At 36.1% G+C, this 21,103-nt stretch overlaps 1 protein-coding gene across 6 annotated transcripts in view; it reads right to left on the minus strand.

Moving 5' to 3' along the window:
• The window catches only part of astn1 (astrotactin 1), a 342,853-nt gene that overhangs the window by 200,174 nt on the left and 121,576 nt on the right, over positions 1–21,103 (minus strand). For all 6 annotated transcript variants that reach the window (XM_023335801.1, XM_014476012.2, XM_023335800.1 and 3 more), the window contains one exon: positions 15,092–15,242. In XM_023335801.1, coding sequence (XP_023191569.1) covers positions 15,092–15,242 — 151 coding nt within the window. The remainder of the gene's footprint in view (positions 1–15,091; positions 15,243–21,103) is intronic.

Genomic DNA, 21,103 nt, shown 5'->3' on the forward strand with positions numbered 1-21,103 from the left:
TTTCTGTATGATTTCTGCACCAGAAAGTTTTTACAAAAACTGTAAGAACTATTTTATAGAATGGCACCATTTTAAAACTGTACAATGGTGCCATGAACCTATCCATTTTCATCTTCCTCACCTAATGAAGACAACAAAGAAAACTGGACACCAATGGGGAAAATACACACTACTTATAAAAATAAACACACCTAAAGATGCACCAACTCAAACAACAGAGGTTCAACTCCCACAAACAGCAGAAAACGTAGGAAAATTAGAACACACCCAAGCTTCAATAGGACATGTTTACAGTTTGATTATTATAATGGGCATAAAAGAAAAAAAAACAATTTGTTACATTTGTAATAATCAATCCTGAAGCAGCACTGCTAGGAATACTGACGTTTAGTGAGAAAAACCTGTGGTGATTTTGTAAAATTTTGTTCTATATTTTAGTTCTTGCAATTTATGTTCAGTTTAGATTTTTTGTCTATAGTTTCTCTCTCTTTGTGTACCTTAGTTATTTTTTTATTTTGGTAGTCTGGTTCTTTTTTTGTGAACATTGTTCTAATCAGTTCCTGGTCTTTGACATTCTTGTTTGATTGTCACATTTCAGCTTTGTTTTTTGTGACATTCTCTTGTTGGGATACGTTTTGTTTGGTGCTTTGTTGTCTCTCCGTTAGTTTCTGTGTAACCTTTGGTTATCTCAGTCCAGAAATTTGGTTAATTACTCTCACCCTTTTCTTGTCCCAACGAGCTCCCTCCCATGTATACAGTATATTCCTCCCTGGCTCTTTCCATCATTGCAAAATGTTACTTTTATGTCAGGAAGCTTTTGGAAGTTTGCACTATTTTTTCCCCTCCTGCTTTGTTTATTCCATGGGTAAAACATAATTTAAAGGTTTAAGGTGTTGATTTGAATCTTTTGTTTAATAATGTCTGTAATTGTGTGATTTGGTAGATTTAGAAACATGCTACTGCATCCTCCTGGAAATGTTATAGTGAAATTTTCTAGTTATAGAACTAAAGAGGGAACTTAAAGGTATGCTGACTGATATATCCAATTAAGAACTGCTAGATATTTTTTTTCATAACCTTTAAAGATGTATCTAGCCGAGTGGGGAAATGTGCTCTGCTCTTTAATGTTTTTTTTTTCACAGAGAAACGTGTCTCAAGAATATATATATACTGTGAGATTAGACAATGTGCGTTGTCAAAGGTCATCTTAGAGAGCTACGTTTGTAATTCCACTCTTCTGAGGAAGGGTAAGCAAATCAAAGAGATGGACGGCAAATTTAAGTTTATTTTTGCCATTTTTGTTCATAGTCCCTTATCCTAGATGCTTTCGTGCACCTGAATTTTACAGCTCAGATTCCACAAACCTAAAGCCAAAACACGTAGAATTGTCATTACTGGCTGAATTGGCACTAAACATTCTTTTGCAAAGGTTTAAAAGTAAGCCAGGTATGGAACTAAACAAAAAGTTATTTTTCAGAAAATAACTTCTGAATTTCCACTTTTACAGTCTGCTACACTAATGAGACAGTGTTATTTTTTTCCCTAGTGTTTCATGGTTTATGTGGGACCAGACTTTTAGACAGAATTATCCGGGGTCACAAACCTGAAAACAACTGGAGATCGCACCTCGCTATTAAAGATCTTGCATGGCTGTTGTGTCCTGAAAACCAAGAAAAGCAGTCTCACAGCTGGCTGTGCCTAATTGAGGCAGCAACCGCAGAAGTACTGATTCTGATAATGAGATTGACTTAATTGCCACAGTGTCTAGTGTGGTGCCAATTCTACAAAATTATGCTCCACTAAATGATTGATCAAATATGTTTCTTAGTTCCTATCAGAGGATGAATCATCACCCTTGTTAAATTTTAAGTAAAAACAGCATGTTTAATTGAACATCCTCCTTTTTTAATCACATATTCTCTTCAATTCTTTGTTGCATTTAATTTTTGTAATTTTAAAATGCAACAATATAATAATCCCTCTCAAACACTTGGGAGCAACATTGGGATTCCATAGTATTGAACATTGGTTTAAGACAAGCACGTTTTTATGGGTAAAACACTACATAAATAAGTTGTGTTAATGACAAAATATATATAAAAAAAAAAATCAAATTCAAGCCAAACGGGGGAAAAGTACTTGATGAACCATCTATGTTTAAACACACAACACCCAGGAAAATCCTGTGACCCGAGGAGAGAAAACATCAGTAGTGGCAATCTAATGTGCTCCTCTGGTCTACTTTAGAGCTGAGCTCTAGTTGTACATTTGCCAAGTATTGACTCCCCTCAACAATGCTTAGTATCCCAAAGTGTGATCCCAGTCAAGATTGGTTTCTGCTGCCGAAGGGGTGGTTCAGCAACACAAAATGAAACGACAGAGTGCTTTAGCCAGCAGTACCAAGTCCGGTGCAGTTCAGAATCATTAAAAAGAACTGTGCTGTTCAGAGAGGCATAATGTGCATCTTGTCATCATTTAGTTCTATGAAATGTTAAATTTTGTGTCCATTTTGAACTTGAATCATGTAAGGTTACTGTGGGAGCCTTGCTGATGGCCATCACAGAGCAACAAAAAAAGCAGCCAGCCAATGGTGTTCCTCATTATGGGTTATATATACAAAAAGAAAAAAATGTTTCCTACAAGTGGAAAGAAGATTAACCTCACTTATAAAAAGAAAAAAAAACTTTTTGTGAAGTGAAGACCTTTGCAATGGTTGTTCTTTGTACAATTGTGACAAACATAAGGTTGTCATTTTAAGAAAAGTGTTTTGTTCCATGAAAAGTGAATTTTAGAAAAGGGCACAGTTTGTTATTTATTTATTTTTTAGAACACCACAGATGCTCTACTGGCTCAAAGTTAGTGGGTTAGTAAAAGTAACTAAACAATAGTGCAAAAGAGGTAAAATGAGAGTTTTCATCATTAGAAGCACAATTTTATCTGGAGCACAAACAAGGAATGACCCCAAAGTGTCCAGCATGGTCAGGCTAACGTCGACTCTCATCTTCACAGCCGTGTGACAAAAATCATATCGCTTTTTTGTTATACTAATGTTGTCCAACCCTTGTTGTCACAACTGCCTGGAGAACTTTTCACCCTGTTCTGCACGCAAAACTATTATGTGATTGGTCACAATTTTTTCGCTATGTTTGTTAATGTGAAAAAGTGCTTTGACAGCAATGTCGTCTCCCACATCTGTTGGACCAAAACACTGATGCACATAAAAATTAAAATGAGATTTTACAGCTCGTCAATTATTATTTCCTCCTCCAAACTTGTGAATTCATAATTCTCATTACTCTCTGTCTCTCCTCTTACTGTTGTAAACTACACATATGACCACGCACCCCGACGTACACTGCAGCGGAAGGGGTTTCACAAGAGCTCGGCACAGTGTGTCTTGTTGCCCTTGAAGTGTGTGTGTGCAAAAACAAACATCCTGCAACAATGTAACCACAAGTCGACTATTTGAGTTCGGGCTGAACATACTTGGCCCTTAAGAGTCCCTAAAGACTGGATTGAAACGGTGGTACAATGTTAACAGGAAACAAAACATAGCTGGTGTTTGCAGTGTCTTTTTGAGACTGTCTGGGGTGCAGCGGGCTCTTTGTTATGCATGAGATCTGGTTTTCTCAATCATGTGTTAAAGCTGTTGTATACAGAGGGTAAAATCACACATATAGGCACATAAATAATACAAATGGATGAAGGTCATACAAACACACATTACTTATGCAGTTATGTAGCCTACCTACTTCGATGCTGGATTCAGTCTTAATTTATTAGGTGAGAAAATAAAGGATTAGATCAATTACATTGGTTAAAATTCAAATGCAATAACCTAGGGATTAGTAGAACTGAATTAGATTGTATGTAGCTGAATGTTAGACTTAATCTTTTTGTTTGATTTCCAATGAAGTTGAGTGTGTCACATAAAGGTGGTTGAGGACAGAACCAAATGCAGGTAGGCTGACAGCCAGTAATCCAAGCTACAATTATTAAGCTGGAAATATAAGATACATAAATTCATCACACCAAAATCGTATCAGGTGTACCAATTAGAAGAAGAAGTAATAACCTTTATTTTTCCAGAGGGAATAATGAGGTGTAACAGCAACATTAAATATAGGTAAAATAACAGCAGAAATGTTATCAAAAATTAGCAAAAACAGTGCAAATGACCGTGCAAATGTCAGCAGGGAAGTAAACATTGATTTTGTTGGGAGCAGTGATGGTTATAGAGTCTGACAGCTGCTGGGAGGAAGTATCTGCAATAACGCTCCTTTGGGCATTTAGGATGCAGCAGTCTGTCACTGAAGGAGCTCTACAGTTCAGTAACAACTTCATATATGGGGTAGGAGACATTGTCCATTACTGATGTTATTTTAGTCAGGGCCCTTCTGTCTACCACCACCTGCACAATTACAGAATGAAGATAGATGTTGGGAGCTGGAAACTAAGAGGGATGAGAAGCATTATTTGTGAGAGAATGCATTACATTAAAAATCTTAGAGTGGCTTAGTCATTTCTGTCATCTCGTATGTATTCCCTTGGTATTGTCTTGTCAGATGCTCAAAATGCATCTATGCTGCTGCGGTATGCTAATAAACCTAACAATGTGCTTTAGCACTGCTTATTGTCATTTAATGCTCTCTCTTATCATTATCAATGGGTTGAAACAACACTTTGGACAATGTCTTCAGTCAAACTCCCCTAACATATGCAATGCATGAGCATGCACACCCCAACAAACACACCCACATGCTTTCCTCACAAATAGAAATAAGTAAAAAGTAGGAGTAAAAAGTTAATCTCTGCAAATATACATTTTAAAAATATGTACCCTAAAATATTCAGATAATTGTAATTTGCACAATAGTTTGTTTTGTAAAAATCAAATAGCAAAAACAAAAGTCTTCAATATCCTACAAATAGCATCTGTTGGAATTAAATTGTCTCAATATTTTTTGACAGTTAGGTTGGTAACTTTGGTTTTGCCTGGGAACTTCATCAAGAGTCATTCAAAGGCAACAAGTTGGTTGCATAAGACAGTTTTGCAAAATACTATTTTATTTGACATAAATTAGCTCCTTTTAGTTTTATGTACTTTTAGCCTGCCTGAATTCTGTCAGCTCTGCTACCAGAACTACCAGTAAACACTAACTACTTGAGAGAGGATGAATAAAAAGGCCCTACAGACCTGATGTTGGCAGAATTTTCACATAAATTGTAAGCTGAGCCACAAATGGTCTCCCAACTGTAGCAGCATCCAAGTTAAATCTAGAGTAGCACAGAGAGACTTGTCTTAGAAGCAGAGTTTAAACAGAACCTCCCTGTCTCAAAATCTGTTTATACATCTGGCTGCACAGTTAAGGTCAAACACCCCAAAGAAGTAAAACTGTGTTTTATTTCTTCTGCAGACTAGAAAAATGAATCAAGTGAACTGAAAGGCACATCTATGAACAAAACAAGTTCACTTTGAGCATCTCAATGCTAACTCTGCAATTTAATTTGTTATAATCTGGAACACACAAATCTCACTGAGGGATTACATACAAGGATGGGGATCCTATTATCTTGTGTAAATGAAGCATAAAAAGATAACCCCTCCCTGTAGCTTTTGTTTGTACCTTTTCCCTCTGTGGGCAAATCATTTTGGCACTATTCACATGAAAAAGGGGATCATAGATCTGTGACTGTTTGAACTGACTTTGCATGTGAGGAGGGCCAGTTACTGATGCTTGAGATGGCTCTGCAGTAAAAGAGAGAAAAAAAGGCTTTATGCTCTCAGGATTAAGCAACCATCTGTGAGAAAACAATGAATTTGATTGGACATGTTATTCTGCTTTCATGGCTGTCTAAATCAGTCTGTACCATAGCGTTCACACGCGATTACTTCCAACAGCTCAAATATCACTGTCCAATCCATCTTCCATGAACAGGAAAAGAATAACATAACTGCAAAGCTACCAAGAGACGACCATTCCCCTAAACTGACACACTGAGTGGGTAGAGCACTAATCAGAGAAGCAGCTAGAAGGTCCATGACAACACAAGAGGAGCTGCGCAAAGTCCCTGTTCAGGTGGGAAACATTGATGACAGGACAATTGTTAACCTTATACTTCGTAAATCTGACCTTTATTGAAGCAAAAAGAAATTCCCAGCTGAAAGCTGGTCCTACACCTCGAAAAACCCTGGTTAGAGCTAAACTTATTCTCAGTCTTCTGTGGAGCATCATATTTTCTTCATAACCCAAACACTATTCATTGTGTTAATCTTGAAACTACATTGTCATAAAATGAACACAAAACACAAAGATACTAATAAAACATGCTATTGCTAGCAATGATGTGGGTTTGCATGTTATGTTAAACACAGGCTCTTATACACAAACTTTATTCAAGGATCTTGGACGGTGGACTCATATTCTCCATCTTCCATCTTGGTGGCAATCTGTTCTGTCAACATCATCCTTGTTTTCCACCATTTTGCAGGGGAGACAAGTGACAAGACGAAACTAATTAATCTCACAATCATCCCATGATTATTACACTCTCACTTCCACAGGCGTCACACGCTGCTTCTCCCCAGGAGTGCAATACATCAGGGTCCACTCTCACTGCCGCCATCAGCCGAATCTCTCACAAGAGAAGATATTAAAACACAGACAGGACAGCTACCGGCGGCACCGAATCAGACAAGGTGTTAATTGATTAGGGTGGAATCACATTGCTGGGGCGCAGCCAGTTTACCGCCCTGATTAGACAGATGAGAAGCTCATTTATAAGCTCAACAGTCACAGGATAATTAGTAAAGCCCACGCTAATGTATGCAACGGAGGCTGAAAGTGTGCTCAATGCGGTGTTGGACAGGAGTGGGATGTGTGTCTGTGGGTGAAGAGCAACGGTTTTGCTCACTTGGTGTTGTATAAGTAAATGAGAAAATAATGATGCATTTTACTCAAAGACAACACCAATAAATCCTCAAACTATGATAAGGACAGGGACTTAATATGCCAAAAGATATTCAAATGCTATAGACACATCTCCAACTCTGGTTGGTGCCTTATAAGTTACTGTTGAAAAATCATCTTTCAGACATTACCTGATCCCTCCATCTCATCCATGATATACATCTGCTTACATTCAAGGCTAGCTTTGCATAAACAACAGAGTGAGGGGGGATTTGTGCTGTGTCTTCTATTCAATCTGTTCTTGCAATCTCTGAGTAATTAGCATTTGATTTACAGCAACGGCAAGCCAGGAGCTGACTTCCGGACAAGTTTAGCAAATGAAGGCAAACTCAGAGGAATGTGGCTGAAATCAATAAGCCTTAAACGGGATAATGAGGATGTGCAACATAAAATATACAAAAGAAACTAAACAGAGAAACATTTTACTATTACGATAATTCAGTGCAAATACTGCTGTGTGGAAATGGTGATGTAGAGTAAATGTGCATTGCAGTATAGTGGAAAGTGGAGCTCAGACAACCTCGGCAATGATTGACCTTCTAAAGAGTCGTGAATAATATGGTTTTGGTTTGAGGTTGTTACTAGAAAAGAAAAATTACACTACCTCTGTTCTGCTTATGCTGCTGTCACACAGAGTCTGATCTTGCTTAGTATGCGAAACCATATAAAAACATGTTTTACTTGTATAAATGCAGTTAGTAAAACCAGCCTATGAAGCTTGTGTATCGTCCTATTTTGTGTAGTGTGTGTTTATTGGAATGAGGAGTGTACAATTAACAGTATTTCGGTCATGTTTGAGGCTAGTACGGACCCAAATGCAGAGAAAAACCATAGTTTAATGGATGGCTTAAATGAAATAATAAGACCTGGAGAATGAGAACTGCAGAGAGATCAGGTGGTGAACGGAAAAATTCAGCAATGCATAATGAAAAACCAGGAGCTGAAATCCTGAAGGACAAAAGAACCAGATTAACTAATCAGAGGAAATATACATCTGTGGCAGGGAGAAAGCAAGGAATCGAACGTTAATCGAACGCTAGTTTGTTTGTCCTACGACCGCTAAAATCTGTCCCTACTCCATTTTTGTTTACAATTTGTGAAGAATAAAGTGCTTCAAAGTCTTTGGATGGTTTAACACAGTGCAGTGTGAATGCACACCAATACCAGCTGAAAATGTAACAAACATTGCAATTTTGGTCCCCGATCAAGCCAAGTCTACTGGACTACCAGGTGTGAAAACGCCATTACGGAGAAGATTAATTAACACAGAGGGAGCTGAACTAAGTCCCAAATAATCTTCAAATTAAAAAAGAAAATGTCTGAGAATAATGAGAAATAGAATTAAATGTACAGAAACAACATACACAAATAAGCTAAGAATCTAAACACAGAGGAATAAACTCATTTGGTAACACCTTTCTAACAATAATGAGCACAGATGAATTGAGTGAATGTGTCAAGAGGCGTAGGATATAAATAAAACAAGAAAATTATCAAACCACAAACAATTAAAGTATACCCACAAACATCTGTTTGTATTGTGAAAGTTCTACAATATCAGCTAAGTTATTGTATTTCTTTTGTGACATTATTTTTTATTTTTCTACACTTCAGGACTGCCAGGGAACACAAATTAAATGCTCTATGCCCATTCTATGAGAGCCCCCAAGTAACTCCCTCAAGAGCCCCAAATTATTTTTTGATTAATTAAGTAGCTGACTTACAGAAAAAAAGGTCTTTAACCTTCATATTGTACGTGTGCATAAGCGTGAGGATGTTAGTGCTGACGTAAGTGCTTCTAATTTGTAACTAATTTTGGCATCCAAGAGCAGCAAGGGGGTAGCCTTGGCTCCCAGAGGCAGCAGCAGCCTCTCCAAACAGACACCAGCCATCCCCACATATGCCTGACACAGCAGCTGGTCAATAACAAAAGATCAGGAGGCCAAAGAGGCATAAGGAGAGAAGCAGGGTACCAAACGCCCTTACCCAATCCTGGTACCATGTCTCCTAGTGCAGGCCAAGCCTACAAATTGGTAACCCCAAAACCACCTCCTCAGTAGCAGAACAACTGCACTCTGAAGAGGAGGAACTCACTCAAGCAGCTCTCTATCCCCTGGGTGGGCATCACTCAGAAGTGCCAATGCTACTCCACCTGACTGGACAGCCCTGAAAGCTGAGTGGCCCACTTCTAGGCAGGAATGACATTAACCAATTCCCTAAACCCTCCTCACCCTGCCCCAAAAATAAAAGGTATTAACAGCGTAGATTTAAATCTGGTGTCAAAGTAGATTTCACAGGCACATTACTTTTTTCTGTTTAACCAGAAAAAAATATAACCTTAAACTCCATTCCATGAATTGTGTTGTTTGACACAAGTTTAGGCATTGGATTGTCACTAATCTGTGTTTCCCTTAGAAGACTTGAATTACTGAGCAGTTTATATAAAGTCACCGGGTACAACTTAAGCTGTGTTTTTCTTTCCACAAACTTTACTTTGAGGCAGTTTTGTTAATCTATTTTGAATTAGTTAGACTTGGGAGTTCCCAGGATTTGTGACTGGCAAAGATACAACCAGGCACAAGTTTCTCTAGGAGCATTTTGAGTTAATTAGAGCCAGAAAGTGTGGAATCACAAACTTTCTGATGTCAACACATAAAAATAATTTTAAAAAATGTTGTAGGAAATATGGGCATTGGAATGTTGGCACTCTGCAGACAAGTTCAAAGAGGAAACAGTCCTTAAAGTTGCCAAATTCCCCAAACTTGATAAGCTACCTGGGGGTGTTGTTACCAAAGACTGGTAATTTACATTGCTTAGCCATAACCCCACCTATTGACAGTATGGCTGGGTGGGCATACAGACAAAACTGAGCTTTTGTCTGGCTTACCTAGTAAGAAATCTATTTTTTTTACAGGGTTTTAGTTTGTGTCCAATTTTTCAAAACGCCTGAGAGCTTCTGTCTTTGAGCTGTTGTCCAGGAGTTGCCTATGAACTCTGAATTTTATTAGAATTATACCATTCCTAAATAAACGCTGGACAGAATATGTTTCTCTGCTTACCAAGGAATGCTTTGGGACTCCCCCAGAGAAGCTGGTTATACATCTTCATAAAACATAAGTCCTTACTTATATTGTATTTACTTGCTGATTGCAAGAATAACCTTTGATATGGGTGCAGGGCATTACAAGAGAGCAAAGTTGTATAAAAAACTTCAGGGTAAGGAGACTTTCAAAAGAATCTGTGTGTAAATGTTGTATCACTCCCCGATCCTGGATAAGTGGAAGATAAGACTCTTGTTCCAAGATGTACCATTAGATGTCTGTCATGTATGTTAAGAAATGTCTACATGTTGCACATTAAGTGCCTTTTTATACAACAGGACTTGAATCATGCCTTGTTCCTGCTTTTGGCAAGGTGCGTCACATTTATGTTGTTAATTATATGTTAATTAGTTTAGTTTATTTAGTTGAGGGAAGAGGCTTAAATTCAGCAACCAACAACAACCGGCTTGAGATTGTCTCGTTGTTTTTCTTTGCTTTAGCTTTTCAAAAAAAATTCCTGAAAAATTTTAAATAATTCAACTTTGTATGTATATAAATTCACATTCAAACATTAAAACATATCTTTCAGATGGAAGGTAATAAATGATGTCTAAAGAAAATAGATAATTGAACAACAGTTTCCTTTTTGTCCCCAAGCAACAATGCCTTGAGCTTTATTGATGCAGAAATATATATATATATATATATATATATATATATATATATATTTAAAAGCCACAAAAATGGCTGATTACATCTTGTTGAATATACAAGCTAGCCTCTTTCTCAAGAGGTCTTGGCTTGAGTGTAAATGTTGAAGTGTTGTCCAAGTCTAAATTTTGAATCAGTCAGGCTTCTAGTTGAGCTCAGTGAACATTCAAAATGATTTTGAGGTGAAAACAGAGACATCGGGAATAAGTACACAGACTCCCTAGTGTTATTTTTTGCAAAGGTTTCAGATATATTACAGACCCAAATGCACACATATTACAGGACAGTAAATAATTAACAAGATACAAAAGAAAAGCTTCTTGACACCTCAAAGCGCTGGAAAGAAATCTTTTCACCACTTTTCTTTGGATCCTTGTGAGACTAATTTCAGAGGAAAGAAAATGGATTTTTTTTCCCCCCCTGATGCTTTTGGCATGGATTTGCAACACACTGCAACATAAAGAAGCTGTCTCTTAGATAGATGGATGGCAAATGTGAAATGTTTTTAAAAGTCACCCTGTAATTATGCATTAAGGAATAATGTCACAACAAAAATGTGAGGACTGTTTTATGCTTTCCCACACCAGGGAAAAGCATGAAAAAGTGTCTCAACCAGGCAAAACAGATTCAAGTGCCTCCAAGACTTCAAAGGCTTGGCTAAAAATATCCACTCAGTCATCTCCTTGTATAAGATGGAAATTGGATGGATATTGAACTGCCGACATTTAAGTTCAGTGGCGCTGTACTATACAGGATTTCTTTGACCATATCTCTCTGATGCATTTAAACCCAAGTCAACCTCCAAATGTGTTTGCAGCTGGACTAAGACAGAGGCAGACAAATTTGTGCCACCCCTGGTGAATGTGTGCATAGCACTTTGATTGTTGTAAAACAATTCATGCTTTAAAAAAAAGGTATAAACTCCAACCTTTGGGGAACATTATAATGCTAAGAAAAATGTTTTTACAAAAATGCACATGGCACCACCAACTCTCTGTTAGAGATATATCTAACTTAAGGATTTTTGTTTTATATAGACTTCTCGATCAAACAATTAAGATATGAAGGCCGGTTTCGATCGGCCAGTGGTCACTAAAATGAATTAGGAAGAATATTTATTTGATCAACAAAAATGTATAATAAGAATGATTAGATTAATTTATGAAGATTACACAGGAAATATTAATCTAACCAAATTAGTTAAATTTAACGCAGTTTTTTTTTTTACTCTATTTTATTCCATTCAGAATTGTTGTTAAATTGCCCTTTCATGAGTGTTAAAGCTCTGATGGAAAGTTGACACTAAATACAGACTATCACTGGTTATTATTAGATTAAATTAACGTCACAGGCTATATTTATATCTGGAATGTATACATATAAAGATGCTGCATATTTTTTAACCATTAACAGCTATGGTGTCGATTCCTCCCTTTGCTCTTCCTAAGTGAAAATGTATATATAAAAAGGACAAAATCAGTTAGGATATACAAAGCATAAATGGATATATTGCTTAACACATAAATAAAAATAACTTTTCAAACACAAAAAGTCTGTCTTCCTGAATAATTTCTAATAGCAGAAATTATGCAGGAGTCAATCTCCTGGCTGACTCTGCAGGAAACAACCAGGAGATTGACTCTTTCCCATAGGAGCAGGTTGTGACTTCTGAAAAGCATCAGGGGAAAAAAAGGTGATTTACTAAGCCATTTTCATTCAATGTAACTGCAGCGCTAAGATATCAAAAAGCAGAAAAACATTCCTGTGGTTTGAAAAATATACTATGAGAAATACTTTGTTAATTTACAGATAAAACAGATAAACTGCTAAAAGTCAAAATAGAGTTATGAGCATTGTAATGCAATATGGAAAATGTGTTTTTAATTTCATTCCAAGAATTTTGAATCTAATCAGCTGTTATAAGAAGTCTTCAAAAGTAATTACTTTTTTAATACACTATAAAGAATCATGAATATTTTTGACATGGCATTGTTTCTTATTAAAATGTAAATGAAAACAGAAAGTTGTTACTCATATCATATGGTTTTATTATCTTTTAAAATATGCACATCACGTTTTTTTGTCAGACACAAACATTTTGATTTGATTAAAATGTGTTTAAATCTCAAGCCTTCTGGGGTATGAATATTTTTTGGTTTAACTAATGGCATGCTTTCTCTTTTTATGAACAACAACACAGAAAACCCAGTTCAGTTAATATTTGCAAATATGAACATCCTCCCAAGTTTTAGGAACAAATAAAGTGAAGTACTCAAAACAAAAGCAATTAGGGTCTACATGTCATTTTGCTACAGTTTTAGAATTGCTATTTGTATGGTAGCAGTTAGAAACATCAGGGGCAGATACATTACAATATTTTTGCAAGAGCTAAAATTTGAAAATCTGAATTTGACTCGGTTTCATATTCTGAAACTAGATACCTAGACAGATCTGCTCCTGAAATAGATTCACCCTGAGAACAATCTCGCTCCGTTTCTCTGTTGACGCAGTTTGCTTACATTTAAACGATTCATTATGCATGCATTTCATGGAAAGCTCACCAAAAAAAACATGCTAATGTGAATCACAGCCAGTCATTTGCTTGTCATTTTAGAAAACAAAACCGATTTGATTGATGCAGATTTAGTGAGAAAGTTAGCATCTGCATAAAGCTCGAGATCATCTTCGCAGGAGAAGAAAAACAGAAAATACCAACAAATTTCTCTGATGCAGAGCAAAGCAGATCAGGGAAGAAAGTAGAATGTGTCCTGTCTTCTTGTGAAGATTTAAAAACGTGCTTATATTGTTCAGATGCATTCAAGAGATGTTTATATTTGTAGCATACTTGCATGACCTACATAAGATAATTTTGCAATCTGACAGTTTTACTTCAGTGAATGCTTTTCACCCCAAAAATAATCAGATGATGAGATACATTATTCCACTATAAAAAACTGTGGGTGTAAAAGCTTAAGTTTGCTCACTTAGTCTTAAAAAATTGTGGATTTGTTTTACTTGCTCTGCTGTTCAGGTACCAATAGGAGTGAGCACAAAAATCACACCTCAGAGTATGACAAGAACCATAATCTTTTGACCATGATCTTCAGGCAGACTTACAGATATTTTAGTCCTCATTATGATCTCTAAATACTATGTCTTTGCAGTTGCAGAATATAGTCTCTCATGTAAAAAGATACATACTTTTATTATGCATTATCACTTTTTTTCTCTCTCCATTTTAATTTATGAATATAAAATTTGCCTGTCAGATTAAAAGGTACCACATTTCGAGAGGAAAGATATCTGGAAAGGGCAGTAGAAAAAGAAGTTTTAAAGCTTAAAGAGCTAATCAAATACTTTGAAATGGGATTTTTACCTTCATATTCACTGCCTGGAGTTCACTTACTGTAAATCTATGACTTCAAAATAAAAGTAAGATGATGGAAGAGATTGATATTCATTAACAAATGCACTCAAATATTTGTTATAGGTGATATTGATATTGTAATATCACTGCAGAAGTGCGGAATAAACGTGGGTCTATGCTCCAGACTTTAAATTCCATATCCCCCCATTAAAATTTCCCACCAGCTGCTCCACCATGTTTGAGATGCATCGCGAGTGAGAGAGAGAGGCATACAGGATCACATCAACACCATCTTTCCAGACCACCTTAAAGCCTCGACTGAAGTGCATCAAAGCACTCGAAAAGAAATTAAATTGTTGCGGGGACGGTGTCTGACAGCTCATCGATAGGAAGTGGGGTGAGGGGTGAGGGATTTAAGGGAAGCAAAACACCAGCAGAAGGCAATAAGATTCTACAATGACAAAAACGCAAGCAGTAGGGTCCCCAGCAGATGGAGAAGAAAACAAACCTGGCTGCTACATTTCCTGGTTGCTAAGCACCACCTGGAGGTAATGAATGTGCTGCCGGCCTAAGAGGCATGAGAGACGACGGGGGAGAGTCAAATAGTCTATTCAGAAATGCTAGAGAATGCCGCTTCACTGTGTGTCCTTGATGTGGGTCGCCGTGGATATGTCCATGAATATTTATGCAAGCAAACAGACTTAAACAATGATGACCAAAACAGGATATTAATGAAAAAAAAGGGGATCTGGTTTATAACCTTTAGAAAAGTGGCCAGGTACGTTGGCAAAAGATCAAAACTCCTCAAGGTTTGGATCTGCTGGAGGTTAAGGCAATTTTATCCTCTTGTGCTGCATCAGTCATAAGATGGAGTGCGTAGATTGTATACCACTCTGTAATACTTTGAATTGGATTCTTTTCTCTGGGGAAAGGTCATTTTTTTTCTGTGGCGGAATCTACAGCCGCCTAAAGGTAGAGATTTATAAAGAAAGATGACTCACCACACAGCCGGTGGAATCAAGCTTTCGGTCAGATATGCAGCGAAAGTTGCGGCTGCAGCCGCCGTTGTCTTTCGAGCAATCTCTGACGGGTCCGAAAGAGTCCAGGAGGACCTCCAAAGAGTCGAACGACGAGCTGATCATCAGCTCCTCTCTGCAGAAACAACAAGGAGGGAGAAAGCAGAGGTAATGTTTGTTATGTGGGGTATTATTGTCAGTAATTGAGCCTGCAATCTGTTGCACATGAAAGGGCACTGAAATGTTTCTGTATTCACCCCTGCATAGAGTTGTTTTAAAAAGCAAAATATGTTTGCTTGAGAATTTATTAAAAAACTTAAACTAAACTTTGCCACATTTTGTCTATTGGGATTCAAAGTGATAGATTAATCCAAATAAACCAATGCTCTTTATTTTATAGTACAAATTAAAGCACTACACCAGAGCAATATCTGATCAACGACTACATAAAATGAACTCCCATTATCCATCTGAACAGAAGGAGACTAATGGTACAAGGGCAATGTTTTTCATCTTGCTCAGCCATTTTTATGTCATCAGGTGGGAAATTATTACCTCTTTGAGTTAGACGTCTTTTGGAAATACGGAAAAAAAACACTCTGTTGGTTATAACTGCACGTTTTGTGAGATTATTTTTGTAAGGTAACATAAAAGAACAGAAAAAAAAAATTAGAACATTCCTGTTAGTGAAATACGTTTCCCACCGGATCTGATAAGAACCTTTAAGATTATCAATAATTAGGTGCAGTTCGATAATACAATTGATAAGTAAACTGTGATGGGATCAAACCTGGTTTAACACTCAATTTGATTAAATAAAATTTATATAAATGTAAGAAGATCTGACATTAGTGTCATCGGTGTTGATTCATCCAATTATCTCCAATCTCACAACACTATTGTCAAGAAAATGCATCGTAATTTTATTAATAATGAGGATAAAATATTTTTTAATTGTTTCATAATGCGCCAAAAAAATAATACCACACTAATGAATCAATGTCAAAGCAATGTTTCAATATTCATCCATGGAAAGTGCTTTGCAAAACCATCTTTTAAAAAATTGCAGTATTCAAAGTAGACAGTATTAGAGCTAACACTAAATGAATTTGTTACCTTAACCTTTCTGGGAGCTTTTATTTAATATGAATAATTTTTTTTATCAAAAACTATTTATAAAATTAATAACTGACTGACCCAATTAGATGGACAAGTTAAGTATTTGACATTGTTAATAAAGAATAAAATAGACTGAAATATTTTTGCAAAGAAGTAGGTTTTATTTATATGTTGACAATTGGGGGGGGGGAGGGGGGGGGGGGGGGGGGGGGGGGGCTATTGGATTTCTTCCCTTTCAAACTCAAATTGATGTTATCTTACAAAACCAATTTCTCTGTTTTAATTACCTGTTGCACTGCTGTCATTTATACTGTGGGGACCTGTTGAAAGGAACATCGGCAGATGATGAAACCAACAGCAAGTGTGAATACTAAATTACTGAGGAACCCTGATAATAGCCAGGGGACCTCCACAGAGAGTACAACACAATTTACCACAGCTGCCGACATAAATCATTGATTAAAAGTTTAAATGATGACGAAGTAAGGCAACATTTATTATTTGGTAAAATACCCTCACAATGAATTGGTATGTCGTCTGAAGATAATATTCCTATTCTCAGAGCATTATCAGTATGAACAGTGATAACAAAAACCTAAAACCAAAAGTCTGATTAAAGCTTCTTGCCAGACTTTTTTTTTTGTCACTTCAATTCAACTTACCTTAAAAGTAAATTTTGTAAAAATAGAAAAGCATACTATAGTTGTTTTTTTGTCAATTATTAATTCCAGGTTCTGCTTAAGTGATTTTCTTTATTCAAAAGGTCTGAATCAAGCTTGGCTGTGACTAGTTAAACAGAAGATGTGGTTAGATAATGACTTGGATAGGAATTGATTATTTGTTCGCATAGGTTTATATTTGTTTGGATAGAATAAATGAAATCATCAATTGAAAAATGTTTATGTATTTGTGCAAGTTATCTTTGGCTGATATTTAAATCAACTTAATAATCTAAAATATTTAACGGTGAGAAATATGCAAAAAAATCCAGAAAAAATATGTTGTTGATAAATATTTCACGGTACATCTCCCCTTGTGTAATTTAGCCACAGAGTTTAAATAATTTAACAGTATCTTGTAAAATAATAATCAGAATATCGAATAGAACATGAAAGAAATAAACCACAAAACAACCATGTCTTTAAGAATTACACCACAGAGAAATTTTGCTTCAAAAGTCCAAATGTAATTTTTTTTCTTTAAATTGTTGATGTCTTGATACTGGGAGATGTTGAAGTTATTTTACAGATGCTGTATTTAAAAAAACTAGTTTCAAGCTAATACATCATCAAAAAAGTGTAAAGAATACTTCACAATGTTTTGTTTTTTTTTCCGTTTCCCAAATTGCTTGAACTTGTGTGACACCAGCTAAACAATGGAAAAAGATCAGCGTTTGTTGTCACTTATCTCTCTGCCAGGAAGCAACAAAGTTACAAATGACAATCAAACACATGGGAACGCAGCTCAGAAGAACAGTGAATCAGCATGTTTCAAGAAGGTGTTAACAGTGTTTTTGTGAAGCCCCTGAGGGATCGCTGAGGAGAGCATTCATTAGATCACAGATCAGAAGGAGATGAGCTATTTACACAGCGACTTGTAGAAAGCTGCCAAATCAAAATAGCATGTTAAAAAAAAAAAAGAAAAACAGATGAAAGTGTGTAAACACAACGCATCCTCACTGCAATTTCCCAACAGAGAGCTTAAAAATCTTGACATCATAAATATTCACAAAAGGAATGTTTAGACAACAAAAATGATTTGTAGGTGTGATAAAATAAGATAAAAATGCATATTTATATACTTTCTAAGCTTCCCACACTGTGAATTTAGTTGAACTGTGAATCATTTATGTGTTTGATGTAACACATTGTCATACAGAAATAAAGTACAAACTTGTGTACAGATAATATGGCTACATACAGAAAGTGTCCAACATGAATTTAAGCAACATGAACAGAGAATAGATCGTACATAACAAAACTTGAATCAACAACTATTGACGCACGTCAATAGGGCTGTACATTATAAAAATCATATATTTATATTTTTTCTTTCAGTACTTTATGCCTTTACACTCCACAGTTTCTTTATTCAGACTTCCCCACAGCGAAGACATATGTAAGAAATATATTAATACCAGTAATAATAATATTAAACGGGCAGAATAAGACTACCAAAGGTTAAAGGTAAAATTTTGTTGATTGTCAGAATTTTGAGCCATATTTTTTATATTTATCACAGGAATTTGTTAGATCTTGTGTAAAAATAGGGGGAAAAAAAGTCAGATCTGGAAGTACTGGACCAAAAAGAAAGATTGGAAAAGCTGCACCGTATGTTTCAATGAAAAAGCTGTAAGATTTTTTTCCCCAATTGTAGCACCTCTTAAGTCTGGTTAGACACAGACTGCCGACAGAGCAGCAGAAGTGAGCCAATGCTGGGTTGCACTGTTTGAAATTGTTGGATGATGATCTGCATTTTGTTCATGTTATCTTGATGAGGGCTTCACAGAAGAACATGTTATCTTTCTGTGAGAGCCTACAGGAGGCACAATGGGCTACAAATTAGGGGAAAAAAATCTAAAATATTGGACATTTTCTTGTGATAAATCTTCTTACATTTAGGGCATTAAACTACATGCTGTTTTTCCCCCTATTATTTGTAACTAGAGTTCATCTATGCTGAAGTTATTACCAGGTGCCAAACTTTGCACACATTTGTTAACTCAGCACTATCACTTTTTAACCACATTGCTCTATTTGCTTACTTAGAAAACGTTTTTTTTTTTTTTTGCAAATATTTGTTAAATATTTAATAATTTATGTGAGCCAGATTAAGACCGCATGAAAATGAATGTGGGTCTACCCTCCCCTGCTAGAAGAATTTTTCAAATCTACTCCTCAAAAGTCACTGTTTTGCAACTTTTAGATGCATTTCTGGTTTGTCTATTCTGCATGCATTTTTCTTTGTTTTAATAATTGCATTATATTTTACAGCAACTGCTTTTTCACACATGTTGCATGACATGTCGAAAAAATCGAATCACTGACTTTTTAAAAATATTTTCTTGTATTTTATTTTCCACATAGAAGTTGGAACTGGCTGATATCAGTATCAGATATCACCAATGATGCATGTTTGCGTAGGCGTGTCTTGTTTTTGGGCCAGCTACCTTGGGAAAGTGATCTCAGATAAGTGCCAGATAAGATGGATGGACGACTGAATGGCTTGAATAAATCAGACTGTTTTGGAAGCAAAATGACACAATTCAGTCGAAAGCAGTTGATTCACATATCCTTTGCAAACAGAAGTTGGTGATTGTGTATGAAGTGCATGAGTGCTACTCAAATTTTATCTGAAACTGTGTTTATAAAATGAAACGGTGGGGCTACGGAGGTGACCAGATAAACGATCAAGCACAATTCAGAACATAACAACCATAACATAGATGTTTGACATCTCGTTATTTTATTCAGCAGTTTTAATACCTGTATGTGGGGGAAGCAGCTATTCCACATCGCAGTCACAGATGTCCCTGCCCTCATATCACCGTTATGTTTGACTTCTGATAGTTTCAAACTACAAATACAAACTCCTTCATTTCATATCTTGAGTTGTGGCTTACTCCTAACCATCTCTGGTTTGGACACCAGTTTGAATTAGTAACACACAGCTGGAGTATGCAGATGAAATTTCTATGCACATATCTCAGAAATCATTTGTATCATGCTGGTGATGTATGCCCATCAATACATGTATTTTCTCTGTATAATGAAGCTATTTCTTGTTTATGTTTCACTGTGCAGCACTTAAAAGACACAACTTTATGAATTGCCACAAAGTCACTGGGTTCAGCTTAATGAGACAAGTTCAATGACTCCAAGACTATATAAAGAAAAATCATTGTGTGTGAAAATAATTCAGACTCAGTGAGTGACATATTTATTTAAATAAAGCTGTGCCCTTTTCCCCAGTAATGTTCAGCTCTTCCTTTTTTAATAGAGCAGTTCATATTGTAACTACTCGGTTAAAAAAAAAGGACAGTTCATATTTTTCTCTTTTAATTTGCCTGCCAACAGTCCAGCTCACTGTTGAAATATCTACAAAGCATACAGCATTATCACATAGTTTTAAATGTACCATTCACAAAACATTTACAATTTAAATCAGGAAAAATATGAGATGAAATCAAATTATATTAATCAATAGAATTTCAAGATGAATACAGATGGAAGGACCAAACGATTACACAGGAAACTAAATAATTATAATGCATCATGGCACAAAGCCAAAATGATCTCAAATTGGTTGAGTTTACTGCAACCCAATGATCGTTCCAGTTCCCAACTTTCAATTAAATATAGCATTTATGTGATGCGGAATGGGAGACAAATGGTGCACAATCAGGTGACAAAAGTGCAGCAGCTACGTTATGCTCTTGAGTTGTTCATAAACAACTTTAGCATTTTTTTTCATCTGAGGGTGGCATTCAGATTGTTGAACATTGGAAATTGGGAGTTTGAATTTAAAAATTATCGAAACTGGTTTGAGGATTGATAAAGAATGTTAATATTAAGCTTCTGGAATGGATTTGCAAAGGACCTAAACTCAAGCTGGTTGGATTTTGTAAACAATGTATAAAAGTTGGGTCTGAGAGGAGAGTTAGATTATTTAAAAGTATTTCTGCTAATTTTACTGAGAAGTGTTGTCAAATATCCAGCCAAAATTATGCCTGCTGGTGGTTTTAAAACCCATGTAGTCAGAGTGCAACGTGAAAAGACGCCTATAACCAGATGCAGGTGTGGAAATGTGAAAATCCACAGTACAATCAACCTTTATGGAGGTGATTCTTTATTACGTCTTTAATTTGAAAAATATTCT

This window comes from Xiphophorus maculatus, chromosome 6 (assembly GCF_002775205.1).
Source record: "Xiphophorus maculatus strain JP 163 A chromosome 6, X_maculatus-5.0-male, whole genome shotgun sequence".
NCBI classification, from domain to species: domain Eukaryota; kingdom Metazoa; phylum Chordata; class Actinopteri; order Cyprinodontiformes; family Poeciliidae; genus Xiphophorus; species Xiphophorus maculatus.